The sequence below is a fragment of the Gopherus flavomarginatus genome, chromosome 2, assembly GCF_025201925.1.
Source record: "Gopherus flavomarginatus isolate rGopFla2 chromosome 2, rGopFla2.mat.asm, whole genome shotgun sequence".
Lineage (NCBI taxonomy): Eukaryota > Metazoa > Chordata > Testudines > Testudinidae > Gopherus > Gopherus flavomarginatus.
In genome coordinates this window covers 15,276,972-15,303,550 of record NC_066618.1, presented here as the reverse complement: position 1 = coordinate 15,303,550, position 26,579 = coordinate 15,276,972, and the positions used below count along the sequence as shown (strand labels likewise).

The following is a 26,579-nucleotide window of genomic DNA, read 5'->3' as shown; positions in this document are numbered from 1 at the left end:
TAACTTGCACTGTTCGCCCAGGCTTTTATCTTCTTTAGGCATTTTATCCCTGGTATTTACAGTAAATGGGCTAGATTCCAGCCAGTGCGAGAGAGTAACATTTAGCATACAACATGGTTGTACTTAGTGACAGTGGCTGGTGAAATGATCTGATGAAGATAAAATATTATGGGAATGCAGGACTGTGATTGTATATTTTAGCAAATAGTCTACAAGTGAGATAATTAAAAATCCTATTAGGCTTCTGGAAGACTTCTTTAGTCACTTCATCTGCAAAGAGGAACAGCTATCAGGAATGAAAGAAACAACACTGGGAAAGGAAATTATTTATCTGGAATTAGTAGCCACTTACATACTGAATTAAGACGTGACAAAAATCTTCATGGGAGTGTTTGCAATATTATCCTGTCTGGAAGCTATCCAGAGAAACATCATTTTCAACTGAAATTGTCATGTGATGAGATTATCTGTGGATAAACTCATCTTGGGACATGATTACATTTTGTTATTAGATTATTGGTTAGACACCATGAAGTAAATTAGCATAGGGAGAGGACAGGTGGACTGTGTCTAAATGGCCCTCAGAATATTTATCAGGCAACCAAAAGGCAAATATCTTAAAATAAAACCAACATTTTAAATTTGGCACTGGGAGACACTCTCTTTAAATGGAGGAAATCCAAGATAGATGCCACAAGGGACTCCAATGGCTGTTTTTGAAGGCGGAAATGTTTCATTTTTATAGTTTCAAAATGCCTCTTTGAACACTGCTCTTGCTTAAAAAAGCATTTTAAAACTAAAACAAATCCTTCAACATTACATCAGCGTTAGCTCCTCCTAGGGACACATTTCAGATGGCACCAACAAGTAAGAACAACTTTCTTTTTCTGTTGTGATAACTCTGTTCTATGCCATTTTCACGGCTGCATGTCTCCAGTCCATTTTATTTTATAACCAATATTAATTTAATGTTATGATCATTTGCTGTGGAGGGCCCTAAAGAATAATGTAAACATCAGGTCCAATAAAGCTACTTTCATGGCATGTAGCTTTTTCACCTGGAGAGAGATTATAAAACAGATTTGCCAAAAGAGGCATCCAAACTAGATACCTCTACCAGGGAATAATGTGTTGTGAATAAGTGAACAGATCCCTAATTAACTGCTCTACATATTTCTGCAAAGGGAACATTTCTGAAAGAGGCTGCAGAAGCTGTCTGAGCTACAACTGGATAATCTAAACTAGCTAACTAGTAACAAAGCTTAATCAAGTTTGAGACCCACTTAGATAGCCTTTGAGAAGAAATGGCCTGGCTTCTGATTCTCTCTGCAACAAAGGCAACAAACAAACGATGTAGGCAAGACCTTGGATGACTATGATCTATCTAGGTAAAACAACAGGGCGCTGCAGATATCTAAAGAGTGGAGTCTCTTGCCTTCCTTGGCTGGAGTGGTGTTTAGGAAAGAACACTGGTAGGGGACTCATGGTCTAGATGGAAGTCAGAAACAACCTTGGGAAGAAATTTTGGATAGGGCCTAAGAGAGAAACAGTGCATGGAGGGCCACCATGAGTGCTTGCAGCTCCCCAATCCTACAGACTGAAGTGACAGTCATTACGAAGGCTGTTTTCATGGAGCGATGGTGCAATAAACATAATGTCAAAGGTTCAGAGGAAGGACCCGTTCATCCAAACAGAACTATATGGAGATCCCAGGAGTGAGGCAGTTCATGAACCAGTGGGACTATGTGTGTTAGGCCTTTGAAGACTCTAGTCATTACATGATGTGAAAACTCACGTGCGGTCCTATATAGTGGGATGTTGTGCTGATATAGCTCCCAGGTGCAGCATTATAGAACTGATAGAAAGTCCTGATCTTTTTAATGACATTAAGTAATCCAGAATATTAGGAATGTTTGATTCTGTTGGAGACATACTGTGCAGCTCGGCCCAAAGGGAGCCTTTTCTACTTTCCTGCTTCCTTTCTACTCTGCATAAGAATGTTTTGGGTGTCTCGAGAATAAGCTCTCTCCACAGATGCAGCATTCAGACTGTGATATGTAGAGAGGCTGGGTTTGGATGTAAAATGCTCCCATTGTCCAGGGAGCCCAGGTATGGACTCAGTGGCAATGTTACAGGATAATAAATTGAAAGTCTCATGAAATCCAAGTGGGCCAAGCTGGTGCTATCAGGATCGTTATAGCAAACTCTTGTTTGAGCTTCCTTAGGACGCTCAGTAAGAGACGGATCAGGGGATGTACATATAGGAGACATGGGGTTCAAGGAATGAGGAATTTGTCTAAGAGAGATCCTGGACTCAAGCCTCCCCTAGAGCAGAAGGTAGGGCACTTTTTGTTTATTTTTGTGGCAAATGGGTCCATGGATGGGTGACCCTGCCTGTGGAAAGCTCTCCAAATTATAAGTCCATTATCGCCCACTTCTGTTCATTTGTAAATTTACTGCTCAGGTGATCTGCTACAGTGTTCTGCAGTCCTGGTAGGTGCAAGGCTATAAGGGTGATCTGATGGTGGATACACCAATTCCACAGCTGGATTGCTTCCAAACATAGAGGGGGTGATCATGTGCCTCCTAACCTGTTCACATGGAACATCGCTGTGGTGTTCTCTGTCAAACGAATTGTTCTGAGTTCTAAGACATTAATGTGAAAACGAGTCTCCTCTCGGGACCACAAACCCTGAGGCTGATATTGATTTAGATGTGCTCCCCGGCTAAGGCTGGAATCATCAGTCTCTATTGTCTTTGAAGGCAGTATTGGAGAAAAAAGGAATACTCTTGCATACCTGAATGGGATTCTTCATCATTAATCTCTAGTGACTTTCGGACACGTGGAGGAATATGGACTGGAATATCTATATGATGTTTGCTCAGAAGTTAATAGATTTCAGCCATCCTTTCATAAAATGAAGGTAAGGTCTGGCATATAGAGTTATGAATGTGCATAAGGCCATGTGACCTAATAATTTCAGACACATTCTTATTATTATCTGAGGTTGTTTTGGCAACTGACTTGTTGAGATCTTCAATGGTTTCAAATCTGGCTGAGGTAAGTATGCTCTTACTGTTGTGGAGCGTAGAAGTGCTGCCATAAACTCTATTTTCTGGGTGTGCACTACAGATAACTTCTAGTTCATTGATCTTGAGTCCAAAAGCGGAAAAGAGCTGTAGGATGTGATGAACATGGTCTGTTATCTGTTGAGGTGAGCTCCCTCATACAAGTCAATCATCAAGGGTATAATTGTATTCTTTGCCATCTTAAATAAGCTGCTACTATTTCAAGGCATTTTGAGAAAACCCTGGTGGCTGTTGATAATCCAAGGATCTTGTATTAGAAATAAGAAGTCTCTATTCTAACTCTTGATTATTTCCTGTATCCTAGGTGACGTGAAATATGTAAATATATGTCCTGGATCTTGAGAGCAGCAAAATTCGGATGCACTGGCCAGGTAGACAGGAAAAGCCCTGCGAACTTTTGAATTTCATTTCCTGTTTGCCCAGCATGGAGCTCTGATCAGCACGGGTCACGATGCAGTCCCAAATCCAAAAAGAGCTCCAGCATGGACCGTAGGGGAGATACTGGATCTGATCATTGTATGGGGAGACAAATCTGTTCTATTACAGCTCCGTTACAGAAGATGAAATGAGAAAGCATTTGAAAAAATCTCCAGGCTATGATAGACAGAGGCCACAGCAGGGACTCAACACAGTGCTGCGTGACAAGCGTAATGGAAAGCCAAAGAATCCAATGGACGCTCATGGAGGGAGGGAGGGGTACTGAGGACTCCAGCTATCCCACAGTCCCCCGCAGTCTCTGAAAAGCATTTGCATTCTTGGCTGAGCTCCCAATGCCTGTAGGGTCAAACACATTGTCCGGGGTGTTTCAAGGTATATGTCGTCAATTTACCACCCCTCCCGTCCCCAAGTGAAAGAAAAGTGAAAAAAATGGTTACTTCTCTTTTTTATATGTCACCCTACATCAACTGCATGCTGCTGGTAGATGCGGTGCTGCGGCACCGAATAGCAGCACCCCCTTCCCTCCCCTCCCCTCCCCAGTGGCAGATGGTACTGTACAAAAGGACTGATAGCTGTCCTCATCATCCTGTGAGTGCTCCTGGCTGGCCTCAGGTGAGGTTGGCCAGGGGCGCCTGGGTAAAAATAGGAATGATTCTCGGTCATTCCTGGTAGATGGTACAGAACGGCTGGTAACCATCCTCATCATAGCAACTGGGGGCTGAGATCCATCAGCCCCCACCCCTCTTTTCATGTCTAAAGAAAAGATTCTGTACTGCCTGGACTATCATAGCAGCGGGATGCTGGGCTCCTCTCCCTCCCACCGTTTAATGCCCTGCCTGGACTATCATAGCAGCAGGAGGCTGCCTCCCCCTCATTTTATCTCACTAAAAACTCAGTGTTTCTTATTCCTGCACTCTTTATTACTTCAACACACAAATGGGGGGACACTGCCACGGTAGCCCAGGAAGGTTGGAGGAGGATGGAAGCAACGGGGGGGTTGTTGCAGAGGCACCCCCTAGAATGGCATGCAGCTCATCATTTCTGCGGGATCTGACACAGAGCGGCTGTGCTCTCTGGTTCTCTGATACATTGATTCTCTAGTAAACTTGCCCCATATTCTAGGCAGGATTGACTCTATTTTTAGATAAACCATAAAGGAGGGATTGAGTCGGGGAGTCAATCCCATTTTTGTCTTTGTGCCCCCGGACAACCTCAGCTAAGGCCAGCCAGGAGCACCCATGACAGTAGCAGATGGTACAGAATGACTGATAACTGTCTCTGCTACCTTGCAATGGCAAATGAATGCTGCTGTGTAGCGCTGCAGTACCACCTCTGTCCGCGGCATCCAGTACACATATGGTGACAGTGACAAAAGGCAAAACGGGCTCCATGGTTGCCATGCTATAGCGTCTGCCAGGGCAATTCAGGGAAAAAGGGTGTGAAATGATTGTCTGCTGTTGCTCTCACGGAGGGAGGAATGAGTGACGACATTTACCCAGAATCACCCACGACACTGTTTTTGTACCATCATGCATTGGGATCTCAACCTAGAATTCCAATGGGCGGGGGAGACTGTGGGAACTATGGGATAGCTATGGCAGAGCTATCCAGAATGCAATGTTTCAGAAATTGACGCTAGCCTTGGTACATGGACGCACATCGCCGAATTATTGTGCTTTGTGTGGCCGCGTGCACTCAACTTTATACAATCTGTTTTACAAAACCGGTTTATGTAAAATCGGAATAATCCTGTAGTGTAGACATACTCTGAGCTTCAAGTCACGCCCTATGTCACAGCAGCCAGATCTTTTTAACACCTTCCTTGTCCCCATGCCAAGTGTATGCCTTCCCCTTCTTCAAATCCATTTAATACCCACCTCAATTAGGAAACCTTCAACGGGGACAAGTTATGTAGGGAGAAGTTGCAAATCAGTCTGATGTGCATTCTCATGAGAGGGACGAGCTGAAGATGACGCTCAGGTTACCAGTCTGAGTGCCTGGGAAGGGATGGTGTTGTCACCACTGACAGAGAAGTGAAGGGAAGACAAAGCATTCTAGCCTGAATGTCACAAGGAAGTCAAGTAAGAAAGAAATGTGTATTGATAACCAGAGTGCTCAATGCACACCTCAATCAAGTATCAGAGAGCTGTGTGAAAAAGTGCTTAATTTTTCAGAATTAATCCTTAGGCTTAAGTTAATATTGAACAAAATATACTTTCTACATGTTATCAATACTAATTGAACTTGAAAAGCTGATACATTTGTTCAGAACAGAAAATATGTGAGCTTTCAGGCTTGAAAGGATGTCTTGCTAATTAATTACTATGAGAGGTCACGACCAGTTAATGTGGGGAGTCCTTTGAAATGTGCTTTATGTGTGTATTTCTCATTGACGTATCACACAGAAAATTGTTTGTTTAGAAGAAGAGGTTACTCACCTTGTGTAGTAACAGGTTCTTCAAGATGTGTCCCCGCACTGGGTGCTCCAGTTCAGGTATACATGTACCTCTTGAGCTCTTGAGTTGAGATTTTCCATTAGCAGTGTCTGTTTGGCCTCCGCATGCATCCGATACATCCTCACCCTGTGCACTGAGGAAATATAAATCTGCAGGGTGGTGCAAATATAGATTTGCACCACCCTCAGGTCCTTCTCTATCCGAACGTCCCATAGAGAATAGTCTGATGCAGAGTGGAAGGAGGACAGGTAGTGGCACACCCTAGGAAGACACATCTCAAAGAACCAGTTACTGCACAGAGTGAGTAACCTCTTCTTCTTCTTCGAGTAGCATCCCTATGGGTGCTCCACTTCAGGTGACTCCTGAGTAGTATTTCCACAGTGAGAAGGGTTCTTTGGAATTGAGTCCAGAACTGAAGACAGGACTGCATTACCAAGTGTCGCACCTGAACAGGAGGCATGAATCAAAGCACAGTGTTTTAGGAAATGTATCTACTGAAGCCCTTCTAGTGGCCTTACATATCTCAGATACTGGAAGATTTTTGAGTAATGCCATGGACATGATTTGTGATGGGGTGTAGCATGTGCTATCACTAGGGTTACCACCTGGCCAGTATTTGATCAGTCTAGTCGGTTTTTTTTATGGATTTGCTAGTTGCCATAAAATAATTGTAAAGTAATTTAATCTTCTGTTTTTTTAATGTGGTTCTAAAGATTTGCATTATTATCACAATACACTGAGATATCTAATGTTAAAAGTTTCTGTGTCCAGCTAAAGATGCTGCAGTGTTTCCACTTCTGCAGTTTAAGTAACAGATCAAAACTGCTGAAAATACAGCAACTGTCTGCCCACCAACAGGCAAGCGCACCGTGCATGTGTGTGAGAGTGAGGTTGAATCACGTGAGATGTGTGATGTTATCAATATATATGTTATATCTCTGGATACTATAAGTGATTGTTGAAGGTGGGAGGGATGACAGAGTTGCCTTCTGGTTGCGAGCTGGGGTTGCGGTGGGCTTGCCTTGTTGGGGGGAGGTGCTGTTTTTTTGGCAGTTCAAAGGTGCTAAACCTAGCTATCCTTCCTTGGGGGTGGGGGTGGGGAAAGGAGGAGTTTGAGACTTATGTGGTTTTGGAAAAAACACTGGTAGGGGAATGAACTGGTTAAGAAGAAAGTCCAGAGTAACTTTGATAAGAATTTAGGGTGTGGGCATAAAGATACCTTGCCCTTGAAAACCACAGTTAAGGTGTCTGCCACCAATCCCTCAATGTCTCTGACTCTACAGGTTGATGTGATAGCTACTAAAACTGCTGTCTTCATGGATAAGTGAAGCAAAAAAGAGGTTGCCATTGGTTCAAATCATGGTCCTGTGAGACATCTAAGTATCAGGTTGAGGTTCCAAGTCAGAGTGTGGTCCCTAACTTGGGGGTAGAGACTCCTCAAACATCTAATAAACCTTGAAGACATAGGGTGAGCAGATAAAGAAAATCCTTCTACTGGAGGATGAAAAGCTGATATTGCAGTCAAGTGAACCTGAATTGAGCTAACTGATAACCCTGATTTCTTTAGGTCCAACAGGTAATCCAGGATAGCTGAGAGCAATGAGGATTCAGAGATGAGTGGTGGCATTGACACCAATGGTTGAATCTTTTCTACTTCTGCAGGTAAATAATTCAGGTTGACTCCTTTCCACTGTTCAGTAACACTTTTAGTTCGACAGAGCAGGTAGATTCTAACCCTGCAAACCATCGTGGAACCATACCCTGAGGTGGAGAATCCCTATCTTGGGATGAAGTAAATGACTTGCATCTTGGAAAAGGAGACGAGGATTGATTGGAAGCATAAGAACATAAGAACAGCTATACTGGGTCAGACGAAAGGTCCATTCAGCCCAGTATCCTGTCTTCTGATGGTGGCCAATGCCAGGTGCCCCAGAGGGAATGAACAGAACAGGTAATCATCAAGTGATCCATCCCCTGTCGCCCATTCCCAGCTTCTGGCAAACAGAGGCTAGGGACCTCCCTGCCCATCCAGGCTAATAGCCATTGATGGACCTATCCTCCATTAACTTATCTAGTTCTTTTTTGAACCCTACTGTAGTCTTGGCATTCACAACATCCTCTGGCAAGGAGTTCCACAGGTTGACCATGCGTTGTGTGAAAAAATACTTCCTTTTGTTTGTTTTAAACCTGCTGCCTATTAGTTTCATTTTGTGACCCCAGTTCACGTGTTATGAGGAGTATATAACACTTCCTTATTTACTTTCTCCACTCCAGTCATGGTTTCACAGACCTCTATCATATCCGCCTTAGTTGGCTCTGGTCACTGGAGGGACGCACAGTTGAAGCAGGTAAGGATACCAACCTTGTCTTCGCCAGATCGGTATTATAAGGATTACTTGAGCTTTGTCCTATCTGATCTTGTTCATCACTCTCAGTATTAGCAGTGGTGGAGGAAATGGATAGAAGAGTCCCTTTGTCCAAGATAAAGAGTGATGGCCTAGACCGCCCCTTGAGCAAAATAGAAAACACTTCTTGTCCTGGAGTTAGCAAATAAATCCACCTCTGAAAGCCCCCAGTTTAGGAATTATACCATGGAGAATTTGAGACTCCAGTTCCTACTCATAATCCTGGGAGAAATGCCTGCTGAGAATATTGGCTGTGGTGTTCTAAACACCTGGAAGGTAGATGGCTAAAATGTGGATCTGAGAGGCTATACACCTGTTCCACAACTTTATTGCTTTGGTGCACTGGGAGGGGGATCTCGCTCCCCCTTGTCTATTCATACAGAACATGCAGACCACATTGTTCATCATGATCCTCATTGATAAGGGGTAGGAAATAGAGACAAGTTTTCTTGATTGCCCTGAGTTCCAAAAGGTTGATGAGGAGAACAATTTCCTGAGGTGACCGTGTGCCTTGAGCTGTTAGTGTTTTGAGGTTAGCTCTCCATCCCAGCAGGGATGCATCTGTTGTCAGGGTTATTATTGGAATTTGGCAAACAAAAGGAATGTCTGCACCAACATTCAGTTGATCTTTCCACAAGAGTAGGGAGTACTTTACATGAAGGGGAACTGTAACATGCTTCTCCAAGCTGTCTCTGGTTGCTGAATAGATTGTTCTGAGTCAGCCTTGGAAGCAACAGAGGTGTGATTGGTCATGAAGGTGTAAGCTGCCATATGACCCAGGGCTGTAGACAGTTCCTTACTGAGGTTCAAGGACTCCCTTGAACGGTTCTGACTAGATTTGATAAAGTTATGGTCCTGGCTGTCAATGAATCCAAGTTTGCTGCTATGAACTGTATTCTCTGTGCACAGATTAATGTAGATTTTCTTCCAGTTCTTGGAAAAGGGAAAGGTCTGTCTGTGCGGATGACAGTACACTTCATAAGAGAAGCCAGTCGCTGAGGTACGGGAAGACTAAAATTGCTTCCCAAAGAAGGTAAGCAGACACTACTGCTAGGACCTTTGAGAACACTCTTGGAATCGAGAAGAGGTGGAAGGAACGTATTCATTACTGAAAATGTTTCCAGTTGACTGTAAGGCTTTGGTATTTTCTGTGAGACGGGTGTATTGCCATATGGAAATAGGGGTCTCTTAGATGAAGTCCAAAACCCACTCTCCTGCCTCTAGTCAAGAGGTTATAGCTGCCAGCGTCACCATCCTGAACTTCTGAGACTTTCAAATTTGTTTAGTAGTCTTAGATCTCAAATTGGTTTCCACCCTCAAATAGAACCCCTTTCCTTTGTGAGGAACTGAACTGGCTCTTTCATTTCTAAATTAAGGAGAGAGTCTATTTTTTGTCTCAGTAGAAACTTGTGAGAGGAATTCCTAAAGAGGGATGGGGAAGGAAGATGCAAGGGAGGGAAGGAGGGAGAGATGCAAAGTGGATAAAGTAGCCTGATGTTATGACCTCTATTACTCACTTGTCTGTAGTGACCTACCTCCTAGCATGTTGGAAATGGGAAAGAGAGGAAGTGGGCAAAGGGTTGCAGCTGCTAAACTAGAGGTGTGGGAGGATTTGAGCACTTGACCGACCCATCAAAACTGTTGTTTCAATGATCACTAGGCACTCGCAGAAGGAGGATGAGAAGCTCTCTTTCTCTGGAACGTATGTCTCTTTCTGGGGGTTTGGTAGGTCTGTGAAACCCAGAGAACTGACCAGGATGAGATCTCAGGGCAGTTTTTGACATATTCAATTTTCTTTTGTTTGTAGGAGTTACATATACCTGGTGATCTTAACATGACCCTGGAGTCTTTTAGTGTGTGAAGAGACTCATCTGTGGTTCTGAGAACAACTTTCAAACATCAAAGGGAAGATTCAGACCTCATTGGAACTCCAGGAGTTAAAGATATGACACCCTGTTAATAACTACCGCCATAAAAATGGACTTGGCAGTGGTGTCTGCATTATCCAAGGACATTTGAAGAGACATCCTGACTAATAAATGGCCCCTCCATGATGATGGCTTGAAATTGTTTCCTCTGTTCCTGTGGAAGATGATCAATAAGGGCCATAAATTTATCATAGTTTGTGAAATTATATTTAGCTATGACTGCTTGATAGTTTGTGATCTCAAATTGCAGGGTTGCAGAGGAATATTACTTCTGTCCAGAGAGGCTTAAGAACTTTTGGTCATTGTCATGCAGGGCAGACATGTAGTAGCGTTGCTTACCCTGCTCGTTCACTGCATCCACCACCAGAGAATTACATGGAGGGGGATTTTGGAGTCCTTGGAGGGGACATAATATTTTTTATCTGTCAATGTGAAAGTTGGTTGAAGGGTCGTGGGTGTTTGCCAAACAATCTTTGCTGGGTCCAAGAGCACCTAATTAATGAATTATACTACTCTTGTGGGTGTCACTGATTGTAAAATGTCAACTAAGTTGTGTTGTGAATCCTTTACATCTTTGAGTGGTATCTGAAGAATGTTGGCTACCTGCTTTGTAAGGTCTCGAAATTGCCGGAAATCATTGGCCATAGATGGTGATGGAGGCATCGTGGCCTCATCTGGAGACAATAAAGAGACAGTAGTTTGAGAGGTGGCTTCTTTATCTTCCTGTTCCTGAAATATCTCCTCATGTTGGGGTCTGAGTTGGTAAGAAGAGGATCGAATATCTCTAGCTTTCCAATGGGTCTGAGCTGGTGTTTTGGCAAATTGCTGTTGGTATGCAGCCCAGGGACCCCAATATAGCCACTGGGGAAAGTCCATAAAGGAGAGAGGGTGGCATCCATGGTTGGTCTCACCACCTTGGTGTCATGAACGAGGATCTTCCCTACACATGTCAAAGAATCAGTTCCTGTATGGGTTGGAAGAAGAACCCTGCACTGAGATGGAAGAGACTGAATGGAGGTCTCCTTCTTCCTCTTCAATATCCTCCAACTGGTGGGTACTAATAGAACAAAGTGGAAAGTCTGGAAGTACTGGAGAGTGGTGCTGGTCTGGAGATTGGGGACTCGGTACTGATAGGTGTTCAGTACCCATGAAAAGTGGAGACGTTGGTTCATCCACCACTGATAAGTTTTTTGAGTATCTAAATTCCTGTGGTACTGAGTGGAGGATTGGTACCAACGTGCTTGACAACAGAAGGAGCTGGTACTCTTAGAGCATACCGAAGTAGGCACTGATAGTATCTGATGCTTCAGTTTGTGCAATACTCAGGGTCCTGACTGGGAGATACCAAAGATGGAGCTGTGCACAATGGTATTGGTCGGAAGGAGTGCTTATCCTTACTTTCTTTGTCCCTTGTAGAAGTACCAGGACTTTGTCAGAGCTGTGTTTCTCCTTGGATCTCCGAGAGTCTTTCACCTCTACAGTACCAAGCTGAGAGGTTGAGGCTTCTGATATCATGCACTTAGCAGGGGACTGAGGTCTTTTGGGAGCATACTCCTTATGGGAGGGAGTCAAAGCTCCTCTTCTTGGGAGCCTTCACTGAGGCTTCAAGAATCTTCCCTTTCTTATGGGAAGATATGTGCTGAGGTCAAAGGGGTGCTGGATCTGCCCAGAGACAGATTTCCAGGGTGGGGGTGGGAGGAGCTTTTCCTGACCTGACTCTGAAGTCAATCAAAGGGAGCGCTCCATCAGCAGCAACCTCAACTTGATCTCTCGGTACTTCCTTGTCCTGGATTTAAGGGCCAGGCAGACATTACACTTCTGGGAGATGTGTGACTCTTCCAGACAGCAGACACACTTAGGCCTTGGCTACACTGGCGTTTTACAGCGCTGCAACTTTCTCGTTCAGGGGTGTGAAAAAAAACACCCCCCTGAGCGCTGCAAGATACAGCGCTGTAAAGCGCCAGTGTAAACAGTGCCGCAGTGCTGGGAGCGCGACTCCCAGCGCTGCAAGCTAATCCCCATGTGGAGATGGAGTATGTGCAGCGCTGGGAGAGCTCTCTCCCAGCACTGGCGTTGCGACCACACTCACATTTCAAAGCGCTGCCACGACGGCGCTCCCACGGCAGTGCTTTGAAATTCCGAGTGTAGCCATACCCTTAGAGTGGCTGTTGCTAACCAGAATAGCTTCCTGACAGGAGAGGAAACATTTGAATCCTAGAGAGCCAGGCATGCCCTGCCAGAGAGTGAGGCTCCCTGAAGGAAAGGAGAGGAACAAAGTTAATCCTCACACTACTTATCTACTAACAACTGTTGTATCTAATATTAAATAGCAGTAAACTATAAACAAGAAGTGAGAAATGGCACGTTCAAAGCAGATATGCTAGGGCTTTGTCTCAGGCTGAAGTAGTTGAGAAGGAACTGAGGATGGTTTGCAGAGCAGCCCTTTATAGCCTTGGTGTGTGGCATGCGGATGTATAGGGTGCATATGCAGCCTGCAGGACGCTGCTAGTGGAAAATCTCCGATCAAAGGCTCAAGAGGTGCAGACACACTTGAAGAGGAGTGTCCATAGGGACAGGACTTGAAGAAGAACTAGGAGATGAAGCTGAGATATGATGACTCCAGAACATATCTGGATGCTAGTATATCAAGGAGGGGTCAAACTTTTTCACCGTGTTGACTGCATTTTAATAGAGATTGTCTCCCGTTTTGTATGGATCACTTCCTCTCCCATTCATACAACTACAGGAAGGGTTTACATGAAAAAGCATTATTTGGAAGGCATGAAAGGCAGGATTCTCAGCTGGTATAAAAGGGCCAAGCTCTACTGACTTCAGTGAAGCTATTCTGATTTACAGCAGGTGAGGATCTAGGCCTTCATGGTATTTAGCTGTCTTTTAAGTAAATTTAGCAGCTCGAAGAGAGGAGGAGGAGGAGCCAGCATCATGTGAGCAGCCAGATCTCTACAGCATGTCCTCTGCAGACCGCCTGTGGTCATTGGATAACAACTTTGGGACTTCTTTACTGGGTGATCAGAGGATTTTAGTAAATGACTTTGGGCTGAATTCCTCCCTCACACTACTTTTACTCCAGTATTAACTGCATTGACTTCATCTGAGTTACTGCCAATTTGCAGGGGTGTAAATGAGAGGAGAATCAGGCCCTTTTCACTTAAGGTCTAACCGGAACACAGGTGATCCATCACAGGTTCAGTAAAGCCAATAAACTGTATCCTGGCACACATGCCTGCACACAGTGCTACTTTCATTGTAGGAACTCTGACTCCATTTTGCTCTGGATTACAAACAGGAAGAAGAACAAAATGGTTTCAAATCCGCCGTTGGGGTTTGAGCACCTTCAGGATGAGTAATGCATGGAGTATATCCCTGGAAACGCCTAATCTGAGCCTAAAACTAGAAACTACAATAAATATTTATCAGATGGATTTATCAGCAAAAGTATAAATCATTTACACCAGTCAAAATACATATGTTTGGCAGTCTAGGTAAAAAGGAAAAGTGTAGGTGTTAACTTGTAGTCAGATCCTAGGAGGTGCTGATTTTAGCGAGAGCTGGTGACTCTCAGCACCTCACATGACTGGACCACTGGATATCTACCTAACAAGAAAAAGTGTTTTTGATAGAACTTACCACCTGTAGAAGAGCCAGGTAACCAGCACCAACGTTATCAAAGTTGACTTTAACTTTTGTCCAGTAAAAATTGCCTGTCACGTTATAGATTATGCACTCACTCATGTTATTAATAACTTTAGAGTCTAAAGGCATATCTCCTGCTGTCTTGTTAATGCATTTTCCAAACTTTCCTGCAAACAGGTTCACTCCCATGATGCTAAAAATGAGCCAGAAAATGAGGCAGACGAGGAGAACGTTCATGATGGAAGGGATGGCGCCTAACAGGGCATTCACAACCACCTTAAATAAGTGAAATAAAAGAAAAAAAACATACAATTACTGCAGGCCTTCACATGAACACATCCCTAAGTAGCTGTTTTGTACACTAAAATAACTGGCCAATCCTCAACTGATGTAAACTGGATTAAAACTAGCTGAAGATCTGGCCCATTATTTTGAAAAATTTAAGAACACTTAAGACTCTTCTTTTTTGTACCTTAAAACTAATGTATCAGTATCTCACCCATACAACCAGTTAGCAACCAATTGTTGTTCATAACAGGGCAAGGTAGCAGGATTCTCCCTGCTTCATATTGGACCCTATGTTTAGTGATATGTTAAGTGTATAATCGGAGGTCAGTGGGGCACAAAAAAATATTCTCACAATGGTTAAGGGACCAGGAGAGAGTAAGAGAGGCTTCCTTCTAAGCAGCAAAGTATCTAAACCTCTTTCTGAACTCAGGCCCCCAACACAATACATGAAATTTTAACCCTAACTATGAAGGTTATTGATTATCTGAGGAGTAATTGATCCGGTGGTGTCTCATCTGTCAAAGATACCACTGATTGGAAGCCACTGTTACTGTGAGAAAGTGGAATCAATGAAATTCTTGGAGCAGGGCAGCTATGGAGGATATCTGACAGCCAATATGGAGGATCTACTGTTACAATTTAATCCCTTACCTTACTACTCCTATCTCTACAGTGCGTATCATTAAAACAGCCAACACACCCTGATTTAATATATATCTGACTCACACTACCCCACTTGATACTGTACCAAACTCTGTAATTCTGTTTTCTGCAGAGACCCATCAGCTCCAGGCAGGATTAGTGTGCAAACCCATATATATAACCACACATACAAATATTGTATAGGAAAGGACCCAGTCACTTAAAGTACTTATAAACAATTGGCATAGGAACAGAAGTCAATGCTTGCATTATGGATCTGAACCAATGCAAATAGAGTATACAATATGCATTCTGTAGTCCCCACAAAAATTCAGCAATATCAACATGCACTCCAAAATATAAGGCAAATAAAACAACCACCTTATATATATATGTTATTCAGCATTCTAAATCACCATCCAAAATGTAAAAGCCTTTGATGCATGCTAAGCATAACATAAAAGACATTTTATCAAGAAAAATCTTTGTCACAAAATGTATTTTTTCACACTATATTAATGGCTTGTACAGCTTTTACATATCCGCAGCTACTCTAAGTGCTGCCAATACAGTACTTTGCAGGACCAATGCAAAGCAAACTGGCAGCCTTTCTACAGATTCCAGACTTTACTATATGAATTTGTCTCCTTGTTTATTTCATGCTTTCAAGATTAGAATCTGATATGCAGACACTAAGCCTTTCCCCTTCTCAGTCTACATTTCTGAAACTGAGACAAAGTGATATCGATCTGCAAAAATGAAATTTTATTAAATTGTGAATCTGGTTATGGAAAATGTCAGTTGTTTTTTATCATATTGGTGCCCAATTTTCTGACAAGCCAATAATATCAAATTCATTTCACCATTACTTTTGTGGTTCTGGAAAGGATAAAAGAGCACAGTAAAATGATTTTACACATTTAGAACAGGCAGTTTATTCTGGTACACTGAAGAAAATACACAATTACTAGGGCTGTCAAGCGATTAAAAAAATAATCGTGATTAATCGCACTGTTAAACAATAATAGAATACCATTTATTTAAATCTTTTTGGATGTTTTATACATTTTCAAATAGATTGATTTCAATTACAACACAGAATACAAAGTGTACAGTGTTCACTCTATTTTTATTACAAGTATTTGCACTGTAAAAAAACAAAAGTAGCATTTTTCAATTCACCTACAAGTACTGTAGTGCAATCTCTTTATCATGAAAGTTGAACTTACAAATGTAGATTTACAAAAAACTGCATTCAAAAATAAAACTATGTAAAATTTTAGAGCCTGCAAGTCCACTTGGTCCTACTTCTTGTTCAGCCAATTGCTCAGATAAGTTTGTTTACATTTGCAGGCAATAATGCTGCCCACTTCTTGCTTACAATGTCACCTGAAAGTGACAACAGGTGTTCTCATGGTACTGTTGCAGCCGGCATCGCAAGATATTTACGTGCCAGATGCACTAAAGATTCTTATGTCCCTTCATGCTTCAACCACCATTCCAGGGGACATGTGTCCATGCTGATAATGGGTTCTACTTGATAACAATCCAAAGCAGTGCGGACCGACCCATGTTCATTTTCATGATCTGAGTCAGAAACCACCAGCAGAAGGTTGATTTTCTTGTTTGGTGGTTCAGGTTCTGTAGTTTTTGCATCATAGTCGTGCTCTTTTAAGACTTCTGAAAACATGCTGCACACCTTGTCCTCAGATTTTGGAAGGCACTTCAGATTCTTAAACCTTGGGTCAAGCGCTGTAGCTATCTTTAGAAATCTCACATTGGTACCTTCTTTGCGTTTTGTCAAATCTGCAATGAAAGTGTTCTTAAAATGAACAACATGTGCTGGTTCACCCTCTGAGACTGCTATAACATGAAATATATGGCAGAATGCGGATAAAACAGAGCTGAGGACATACAATTCTCCCCCAAGGAGTTCAGCCACAAATTTAATTAACACCTTTTTTTAAATGAACATCCTCAGCATGGAAGCATGTCCTCTGGAATGGTGGCTGAAGCATGAAGAGGCATACGAATGTTTAGCATATCTGGCTTGTAAATACCTTGCAATGCCAGCTACAAAACTGCCATGCAAATGCCTGTTCTCACATTCTGGTGATATTGTAAATAAGAAGAGGGCAGCATTATTTCCTGTAAATGTGAACAAACTTGTTTGTCTTAGCGATTGGCTGAACAAGAAGTAGGACTGAGTGGACTTGTAGGCTCTGAAGTTTTACATTGTTTTGTTTTTGAGTGCAGTTATGTAACAAAAGAAATCTACATTTGTAAATTGCACTTTCACGCTAAAGAGATTGCACTGCAGCACTTGTATGAGGTGAACTGAAAAACACTATTTCTTTTGTTTATCATTTTTACAGTGCAAACATTTCTAATAAAAATAATATACACTTTGAGTTCAATTGCAATGCAGAATACAATGTATATGAAAATGTAGAAAAATATCCAAAATATTTAATAAATTTCAATTGATATTTTATTGTTTAACAGTGCGATTAAAATTGTGATTAATCATGATTAATTTTTTTAATCATGATTATATTTTTGGTTAATCACGTGAGTTAACTACGATTAATCGACAGCCCTAACAACTACATAACTCTTTCAAATCCTGGAACTACATTTTGCACATTTCTGAAAGGAGCAAATTTTTTGCAAGACCGACTACCTATTTTTGCCATATGCAGACTTTTTACAACTACTGTCCCTTTTGCTAATTTTATCTTTCACTTTTAGATTTAGTGCATTTTTAACTTTATGGTTTTAACCCAACCTTTATTTTGTAAGCCAAGATGCAAAATAATTTCCAAAGCAAATGATCATTGGAATACTGCCAAAATGGATATCTTAATAATTTTCATTTGCTCTTTAGTGTGATATTTTTGTTCAATGTCCAACCATGCTAGCCCCAAACTACCGCAATTACACTATGTGTGACAGAGACGAAAACATTATGGCTGTTAGAGATAGAGAGATTACAGTGCAAATGATCATGCATAGGAACAGAACATAATCATGCAAGTTAGACAATACAAATGATGGTCATGCATGCATCCTCCTTTTTTCCTTGTGCTGAATTATGTTCAGTGGAGTGTAGATAACAAAATATGACACAAGACTTAAAGCAAATCATGTAACACCTCTTTGAATGAATTATTAATGAAGGGCCTAATTCTTCTCTGACTTATACTGTTTTACACCAACATAATACCACTTGTAAATTAGGAGTAGCTCCTTTTAAACATCAGTGCAAGTGACAGCTGATTAAGGACCCGAATATGTAACCAGACGAAACTATTGAGAATTTATGTTAAAGTTGAGACACAAACATTCCAAAACTAAGGACCAAATTTCTGGTATGTCTAGAAATAACCTATACAGTACAGTCATCTATAAGAGAGGATTTTATAACACTGCATTCCCATTAATATCTTATTGGCCATGCTTGAAACCTCCTTCTCCATAACTTCTGTTGGGGAAGCCTTTTGCCACCCAATGCCCTACTTAGCATCTGGAGGTGCTCTAAATCAGGAGTTCTCAAACTTAATTGCACCACAACCGCTGTCTGACAATAAAAATTACTACCTCAGGAGAGGGGATCAAAGCCTGAGCCCACCTGAGCCCCAGGCAGGGAGAGGAGGGGGCCAAAGCTGAAGCTCAAGGACTTCAGCCCCAGGCAGGGGGCCTGTAACTTGAGTCCCAACACACAGGGACGAAACTCTCAGGCTTCAGGTGGTGGGGTTCGGGCTTTGGCTTTAGCTCTGGGCCCCAGCAAGTCTACGCCAGCTCTGGCGACCCTATTTAAATAGGGTCCCGATCCACAGTTTGAGAACCACTGCTCTAAATCTTCAACATTTCCTTTCATCGATTCATAATGGGGCAGATCCTCACTTTGCGTAAATTGTCATAGCTCCACTGACTTCATGGACAATTATACCAGCTGATGTTCTGCCCAATAGATTTTAAGGCTTGAAAGGACTATTGTGAACATTTAGTCTGATCTTCTGTATAGTACTGGCCATAGAAAAGGTCACCCAGTGATTCCAACATCAAGATCATACCTTTTGGTTGATCTAGGGTCATACCTTTTAGCAAGTCATCCAATCTTGATTTAAAGATTTCAAGTGATGGAGAAGCCACCACACTGTTAGGTAAATTGTCCCAATGTTTAATTATTCTCAGTGTTAGAAATGTGTGTCTTATTTCTAGTCTGAATTTGATGAGTTTGAGCTTCTATCCACTGAATCTCATTATGCCTTTGTCTGTTAGATTAATAGCCCTCTACAGAACTCTTCTGCCCATGTCAGTACTTTATAGACTGTGATCAAGTCACCTTTTAAATCTTCTTCTGGATAAGCTAAATAGACTGAACTTCTTAACTCCCTCCTTGTAAGGCAGATTTTTCAGAATCATTCTTGTAGTTCTTTTGCAACCCTTGCCAATTTTTCAATGTCCCTTTCTAGATGTGGATGCCAGAATGTCAGTATTTCAGTCATGGACTCACTTATGCTGTATTAAAAGGCAATATCCGCTCCCTATTCCTACTTGATATTCCCTTGCTTATCTTCAGAGAATCACATTAGCTCTGTTATCCATCACATTACATGGGAAGCTCATGTTCAATGGCTTATTTCACTATGACCCCTAAGCCCTTCTCAACTTCTGTTTTTCAGGATACAGTCCCCCATAGTAGTGCCCTATTTTCTTTGTTCCTAGATGTATGCAGTATTTGGCTGTATTAAAATGAATGTTGTTCAAGTGAGCCCAGTTTCCCATTTGATCGCTCTGTATAGTTGATCTATCTTAACATTATTTACCACTACATTAATTTTTGTACCATAAGCAAGCTTTACCAGCAATGATTTTATATTTTCTTCCAGGTCATTGACAACAATATTGAATAGATTTGGGTCAAGAACAGATCCCTGAGCCCACATTAGAAACATTACATTACTGGATAACAATTGCCCATTTTTTGAAATCTATCAGTCAGACAGTTTTTGTCAGCAGAATTTGGCAGCTGTGCATGCACCATTAGGCTACCCTTAGGCACCAGCCGAAGGGTCTGCTGCAGTGTCCCTGGAGGAGGCCGCCTCCACAGGATTTCTCTTTGGATAGCCGGAAAGTAGTACTCTCCTAACTTCTAGAACCCTCTGTTGGGCTGGTGCAAGCTGAGGATTTCTTCTGCCTGCACTGGAACTGAGCCTATTGGCAGACAGGAAGAAATGCAATGTGGAGGGCATGGAGCCTGGTCACTCTGAAGTCTAGTCATGACAGGCCTGTTTGCCACGCAATCTTGGAGCTCTTATGTGGGTGGGGTACTGTAGACACCACCCCTCCAAACCCATCAATGCCTCGAATTCACTGGCCACAAATCACCTGTCTACCTCTCTATCTTTTAGTCAGGACCAAGTGACTTCAAAGCCTAGGCACAATATAGTTTAGTGAAGCACTCTATGAGAATTTTCTTGCTTACATTTTAGTTCTGCAAAGTACTCCTTAACTGAAGGCACTACACAAACACAAACTATTATTATCTCCTTATTCTGTGTGTTTGCGTCTCAACATTAACATTATTTAATATCTCTCTCCTCTGGCAATTTTCCCTGTGCATTCTGGAGCATATGAGTTCCTAATAATGAAAGGTCTTACTGTCCCTAGCCATGGTAAGTATGGTTAGACATGCTAAAAATATAATAATTTGATTTTCCAGTGGAAAGTATTCTCAATTATACTTTATCATAATTTACAAGTTAATTCAGTACCTCTGATAGCTCAGAAAAAGGAGGCACAAAGACTGCACACATTCCAACTATACCTATGGGGTAGGGAGGACAAGAACTTTGTGTCAGAAAACCTGGGATACCCCTGAATATGAGCATTTTAGGAACAGCATTTCTGGGACTGATGTAATAGAAAATGGTCTTCTTCTGCAGGTTTACAGCAAACCAACTTCTTCTCCAGTTCTCAGTAAACATCCCACCAAACTTCCTTCAGTGCTTCTCAACTCTCTGTTTTTCAGCCTCTCAAATGCTCTATACTTTGGACTTGGACTACACAGAGAAGTTGCTAGATTTAACAACCATTTAGTTAAACTCATGTGTGAATATTCTTATAATACTTTAAAACTGGCTATATGCATTTTGATTGAGCTTGTATATTTACCAACTTAAGCTAAATCAATGTAAGTGAGGTCTAAATCAATTTAAGATGTCCACGCACAAATCACACCTTTAGCTAAACTAGTTTAACTATGTGTCTAGATCAGAGCTTTGTCCCTCTCAGTTGCACCATATTTGCTCTGTTTCTGCTAGGGCTCCTGAATGTGGTAAAGCAATGTGGCCTGTAGTAGGTGAAGCTGGGTATATGGAACAACCCACACTTAATAAAAATATGGGACCAGATCCTCAGCTGGTGTAAACAGAAGTAGTTCTACTAACTTTAATAGAGCTGCACCAATATATACCAGGTGGGAATCTGGCTGCTTAAGCCTATGCACTGTTCTGCATGTGAATACTCTTTAAAATATGATACTGTTTGGGTTCACTAAGAAGAGTGCAGTGTTTTGAACCAAAACAGTTCAAATTTGGATGTCCCCACACTGCTCCACCAATGTACTTAACTACTTATAGGGTTAGCTCAATTTCTAGGCTCATTCAGTCCTCTGGCTGTCTTACTATGGTATGATTATGACATGGAAACTGGACCATTAGGACTTCAGCTGAAACCACCAACTTGTTGCACACAAACTGTATAGACTTTTGATTGCTAGTAAGGCCTGGTCCACACTACAGCGTTAAATCGATTTAAACAGTGTTAAATCGATTTAACGCTGTACCCGTCCACACTACAAGGCACTTAAAATCGATTTTAAGGGTCTTAAAATCGATTTCTGTACTCCTGCTCAACGAGAGGAGTAACCCTAAAATCGATATTACTATATCGATTTAGGGTTAGTGTGGATGGAAATCGAAGTTATTGGTCCCATTCTTTTACTGAGCTACCCAGAGTGCACCGCTCCAGAAATCGATGGTAGCCTGGGACCATGGACGCATACCACCGAAGTAATGTGCCCTAGTGTGGACGCGTAAAATCGATTTTATAAAACCTGTTTTATAAAAACGATTTTATTAATTTTGATTTTACTCTGTAGTGTGGACGTGGCCGAACTTATATTGAATTTGAACTTGCGACCTAGAGGCAAAAGACGCCATATTCCAAATTGATTTTATGATTAACACCTTACCATTTTCCTTGACATATTTTAGGGATTTGGTGTCTCCAGATAGGATAGATGTAATTTTACATATATCAGAATCAGAAATCTTGGAAGTGGTGCTTAAGTTGGTACCTTATATACTCCCAAAATGTTACAGGTTGTGCCAGACAGAGATTTGTTTTGTTTTGCCATGTGATCTACAGTATTAGTGGCACCTTTGACTGGTACAGAATGCAGCTACTGTCATTTGATAGTCATGCATGATAAAAATAGTTTAAAAAACAAAGCCCAAATCCAGATACTTAAACATGCTTGCTATGCTAATCAAGCACAAATAAATAAGTATGATACTGGTGGATACATCCATACATTCAAGAACATGCAAATGGAAGAGGATAGACATGCAAGATAGAACAATGAACACAAGTCACATGCATACAATGCTAATCCTGGCATTCTATATTAAAATTCAAATACTTTAGAGGAAAGCTTTTGTGAATTTGCTCATTTGTTTTCTATACACAGTGTGCCTCTAATGTTCATCTTCTTTATTAGTAAAAATGTCCTCAACAACTTTGTTATTGATTTTAATTTTAATAAAATTTGGAGGCAGAAGCAAACCTGTAGCAAAATTATTTTCTCTGATGTGCCTCATAATTAAAGAGACAATTATTAGCCAGATGTTACCTCAGCCAAAAAGTTGTTTTTAAAACATAGTATGACAAGTTATGCAGCGGGATTAGCTTATCATGAAATCCACCAGAGAGTAAAAGCTGCAGCTATACTAATGCAATCAATACAATAGAGGTGGGTTTTTTTTCCACACAGCATTATCATTCATTTCCTTTGCAGTCATAATGAAACCAAAACCAAAGAAATATGGCCCTTTTACATGCTTGATGTTCACACAGATGGGCTTCGAAGGTTGCTTTGTTTACTCTTACCCTCATCCCTTCAAATCGTGACAATGCTCTTAATGGTCTCAAAGCTCGAAGAGTCCTAAGAGATTTAATAGGACCCATTTCGGAGTATCCAAGTGAGTTAGCTATGAGGCTTATTAAAGAGACCTGAATGGAGACATAAAGCAAAAGTCCAAACTATTAGCACAATCCTACCATTTTACTTCTCTTCTTCCTTTCCTTCCTGAAAAGAAAAAACCTGTTAGTGGGACAATGACGAAATACCCTAAACGGAAGATATCGAATGAGATCAATGCAGAAAGAAAAGAAGTTTTAACATCCATATATATATACACAATTCTTTCCATGATGCCTTCAAAATATAAAGCCTCTGTTACCAATTTAATGTAAACTCATAGAAATAGAGTCTATTTCCTTCTAGTGAAGCACATAGGTGCCTACTAATGTCAACGGGACCTTTTTGGTCAGAAAAAGGGGAGATTACAATTACAAAAATACTATTCTGCAGAAGCAACATTTTATTTAGTTTACAGCTGACAGAGGTGTGTGTGCATCTATCATTAGAAGTATTATTAAATCATGTAAACGCTACGATTTAGTGCTCTCCCAATGAATCACTTTAAGATCCTGCAAGATCCAATGATTTACTAAAACGGTAGAAGATTTTAAGATTGCCATTGTCGACTGAATTATCAATCCTAAATACTGATTTAAAAACATCTCCCCTTAACCTGCCACTGGATCCGAGTTTATTATGGACACTTTAAAAGAATTATGTATATAATTTGTGTGACTCTTTCCATTTTTGTTGTTATCTGGATCCCCACACAGCACCTAAAAGAGAAAATTCTTTTTCCTGGAAGGGAAGTTAGAAGGTGCTCAGCATTAAAAGTGCTCAGACTTGATAGACACTAAAAGATACCCTTACCCTTATGCTCTCAAATCTGGACAGGGCTCGGAGAGGCCGCAATGCCCTCAGTGTTCTGAGAGATTTCATAGCGCCCAGCTGGTCATAGTCAAGAGTTGTTGCTATCAGGCAAACAACTGAAATCTGTGCAGATTGAATGGAATTTGAGATTACTGGTCAGATGAACAAACACAGAGTAAATGGGTTTTACAGCCACAGATGATATTCACAGCCTGAATTCTTACTGACCGGGGAGTGAGAAAGGAAGCTACTCCCATACACTGTAAGCATCTCTCTGACTTTCAAGAGGAAAATACACAGATTAATTTTTGTTCCATCTTTACAACCTTTTCTATTGCTAGGAATTAAGATCTGACTGGCTACCTTATTATGTGCATTGCTCACCTTGACAAATCCTTTGTTCCTGTCTCTCTAAGGTACTTATATGGCCCCCATTACTGTAATATCTGAATGCTTTCCAGTCTTGAATGTGTTTATCTTCACCACCCCCCTGTAATGGAGGGAAATGCTATTACCCCCATTTTACAGAGGGGACAAGAAACACATCATGCAGGAGGTCTGTGATGGAGCAGGAAACTGACTCCATGTTGTCTAAGTCCCAGGCTAGCATCCTAACCCCTGGGCCATCCCTTCTCTTATAAGCTTAGTCACTTAACTACACAAAGCTGAGAAGACAGTAATCATCTCTAAATATCTCTGTGCAATGCACTCAATGTTTTAATTTTTTATAAATTGATGGTTCTATTGCACCTTTTAGACACAGCCAGCAGTAGGAGAGCAGCTTCTGGAATCAATAGTGCCAGGGGCAGACACAATAGGTCAGATTCTCAGCTGGCGTAAATCAGCACAGCTGTGCTGGAAAAAGCACTGGTGTACAGCACCAAGCACTACCCACTGATACACACATTAACATGGTGTAATAGGCAAACTCACCTTACTGATTCAGCTCCTGTGGCTGGAGTGGAAGGAAGACTGATAATAAATGCTTCTGTATCATGGTGATAAGCATGATATAAAAGCTTAATAGGTAGATAGATCTGACATAGGCTGGATTTAAGTAGATAATTTTTATAGGTTCCATATATTAATTAGTGATATTTTTCTTTCCCTTTCTAAGGCTTGCTCACTTGGGATTAATGATTAACTATAGCAATCTGGCTTTTACAGGTGGGGGGCCTATGAAAAATAGTATTACTAAAACATTTAAAACTCTCTATTACATTTCTGAATTGCATTAGAATTAGTGTGGTATAAAGCTTTTACTGACACTCATTTAGGATGCTCTGTCTAGCCTGGTATTGTCTTCAGCATTCATTAATAATGTAGCCAACCAAAACTCAGGTTTCTGAAACCTTTACAACCACAGTGTACTATATCACCAAGTAGTCTCTCATTTTCACGCTCTCTCATGCTCATGTGTAGCACTGTAAGTGTTCATTTAAGATTCGTTTGCCTTTCACTCTGAGTTTCTTGAACTTTGTGGTTAAAATCTGGACCTTGATATTGCATTAACATAGAGTCAACTTCTGCTGTCCTTATTCACTCCACCCATTGACTTCAATGGGAATGTTGCCCAGCTAAGGAGAAAGGATTGTAGGATTCAGACCATGGTATTGGGCACATGTGCTGCATGCATATATAAAATAGCTTTTCAATTTGAGTCACAACATTGTAACATAATTGGCACTACTGAGGTATTCCCTGTATACTAAGGACTCCACTAGAGCAGAGATACACAGTCCTGTGAGGTGTACTGCCCCAGTAGGAATTTCAGAAGGTGTCTGGACATATTTGTACTCCTACCCGCTTTGGAAAATTTAATACTGATAATATGTCCACTGCAAGCTTCATGTGAGGTTTTTTTTGTCCAGCTAGATGGGAGAAAAGGGATGTTGCTGCTTTAAGAAATTTCTTACTATGGGTAGGAAGAAAGGGGAACATTTACAGGGATGGACAGGAAGGGAGGGAAGCAGTTGTTCCCAGGTCAGGAGAAAGTAAGTGCACGGCCCTTCCTGCTGATTGGAAGAGTGGCCCTGCAGAGGTCCTCTTTATGAGGATCAAGGTGGCAGCATAGACCCACCCTGAATATGGCAAAAGGACCAGATTCCCCCTGACCTGGTGTGGACATTATGCTAGTTGCTCTTTTCCTTGGGGTGGGGCTGGGGGAGGACTGGGAAGGAATTTTTCCCTCACCGACAGATTGACCAAAGTGTATGTGTGGGGATTCACCTTCCCAACAGCTGGTTTGAGACCCAATGGGGTAGAGTAAGAGGATTAGGTTATAATGTCACAACTCACTACATAAAACTTGTTGTGGATGTCCAGTGCAGGTACTTGGTATGGGAGGAATTCAGGTATCAGATAACATGGATTGGAAAAGGCTTGGAAGGAAATCATTCCTTAAGGGAGCTGAGTAAAGGAGTTTTGGGGCCCCTACATCTCGTATAAGGGGACGCGACTCCCCTCCTTTTCCTAGTACTGTTCAAAGAAGTTGAGGAAGAAGTTTGGGACTCCTACATCTGGTATAGCAGGGAAGTGACCAGAGGTGAAAGTAAGCCAGTATGGTCCGGTATGGCGTACCAGCAAGAGCCAGTAC

At 41.5% G+C, this 26,579-nt stretch overlaps 1 protein-coding gene across 3 annotated transcripts in view; it reads right to left on the bottom strand.

Moving 5' to 3' along the window:
* LOC127045478 (sodium channel protein type 5 subunit alpha-like) overlaps positions 1-26,579 on the bottom strand; it is a 365,137-nt gene that overhangs the window by 14,863 nt on the left and 323,695 nt on the right. Inside the window, exons 22-24 of one of the 3 annotated variants that reach the window (XM_050941520.1) lie at positions 23,984-24,106; positions 23,080-23,202; positions 13,966-14,247 (exon numbers count right to left, since the gene is read on the bottom strand). The exons of 1 other annotated variant lie outside the window; for it this stretch is intronic. In XM_050941520.1, the coding sequence (XP_050797477.1) occupies positions 13,966-14,247; positions 23,080-23,202; positions 23,984-24,106 (528 nt within the window). The remainder of the gene's footprint in view (positions 1-13,965; positions 14,248-23,079; positions 23,203-23,983; positions 24,107-26,579) is intronic. One more of the 3 variants, XM_050941518.1, reaches the window with a different exon arrangement.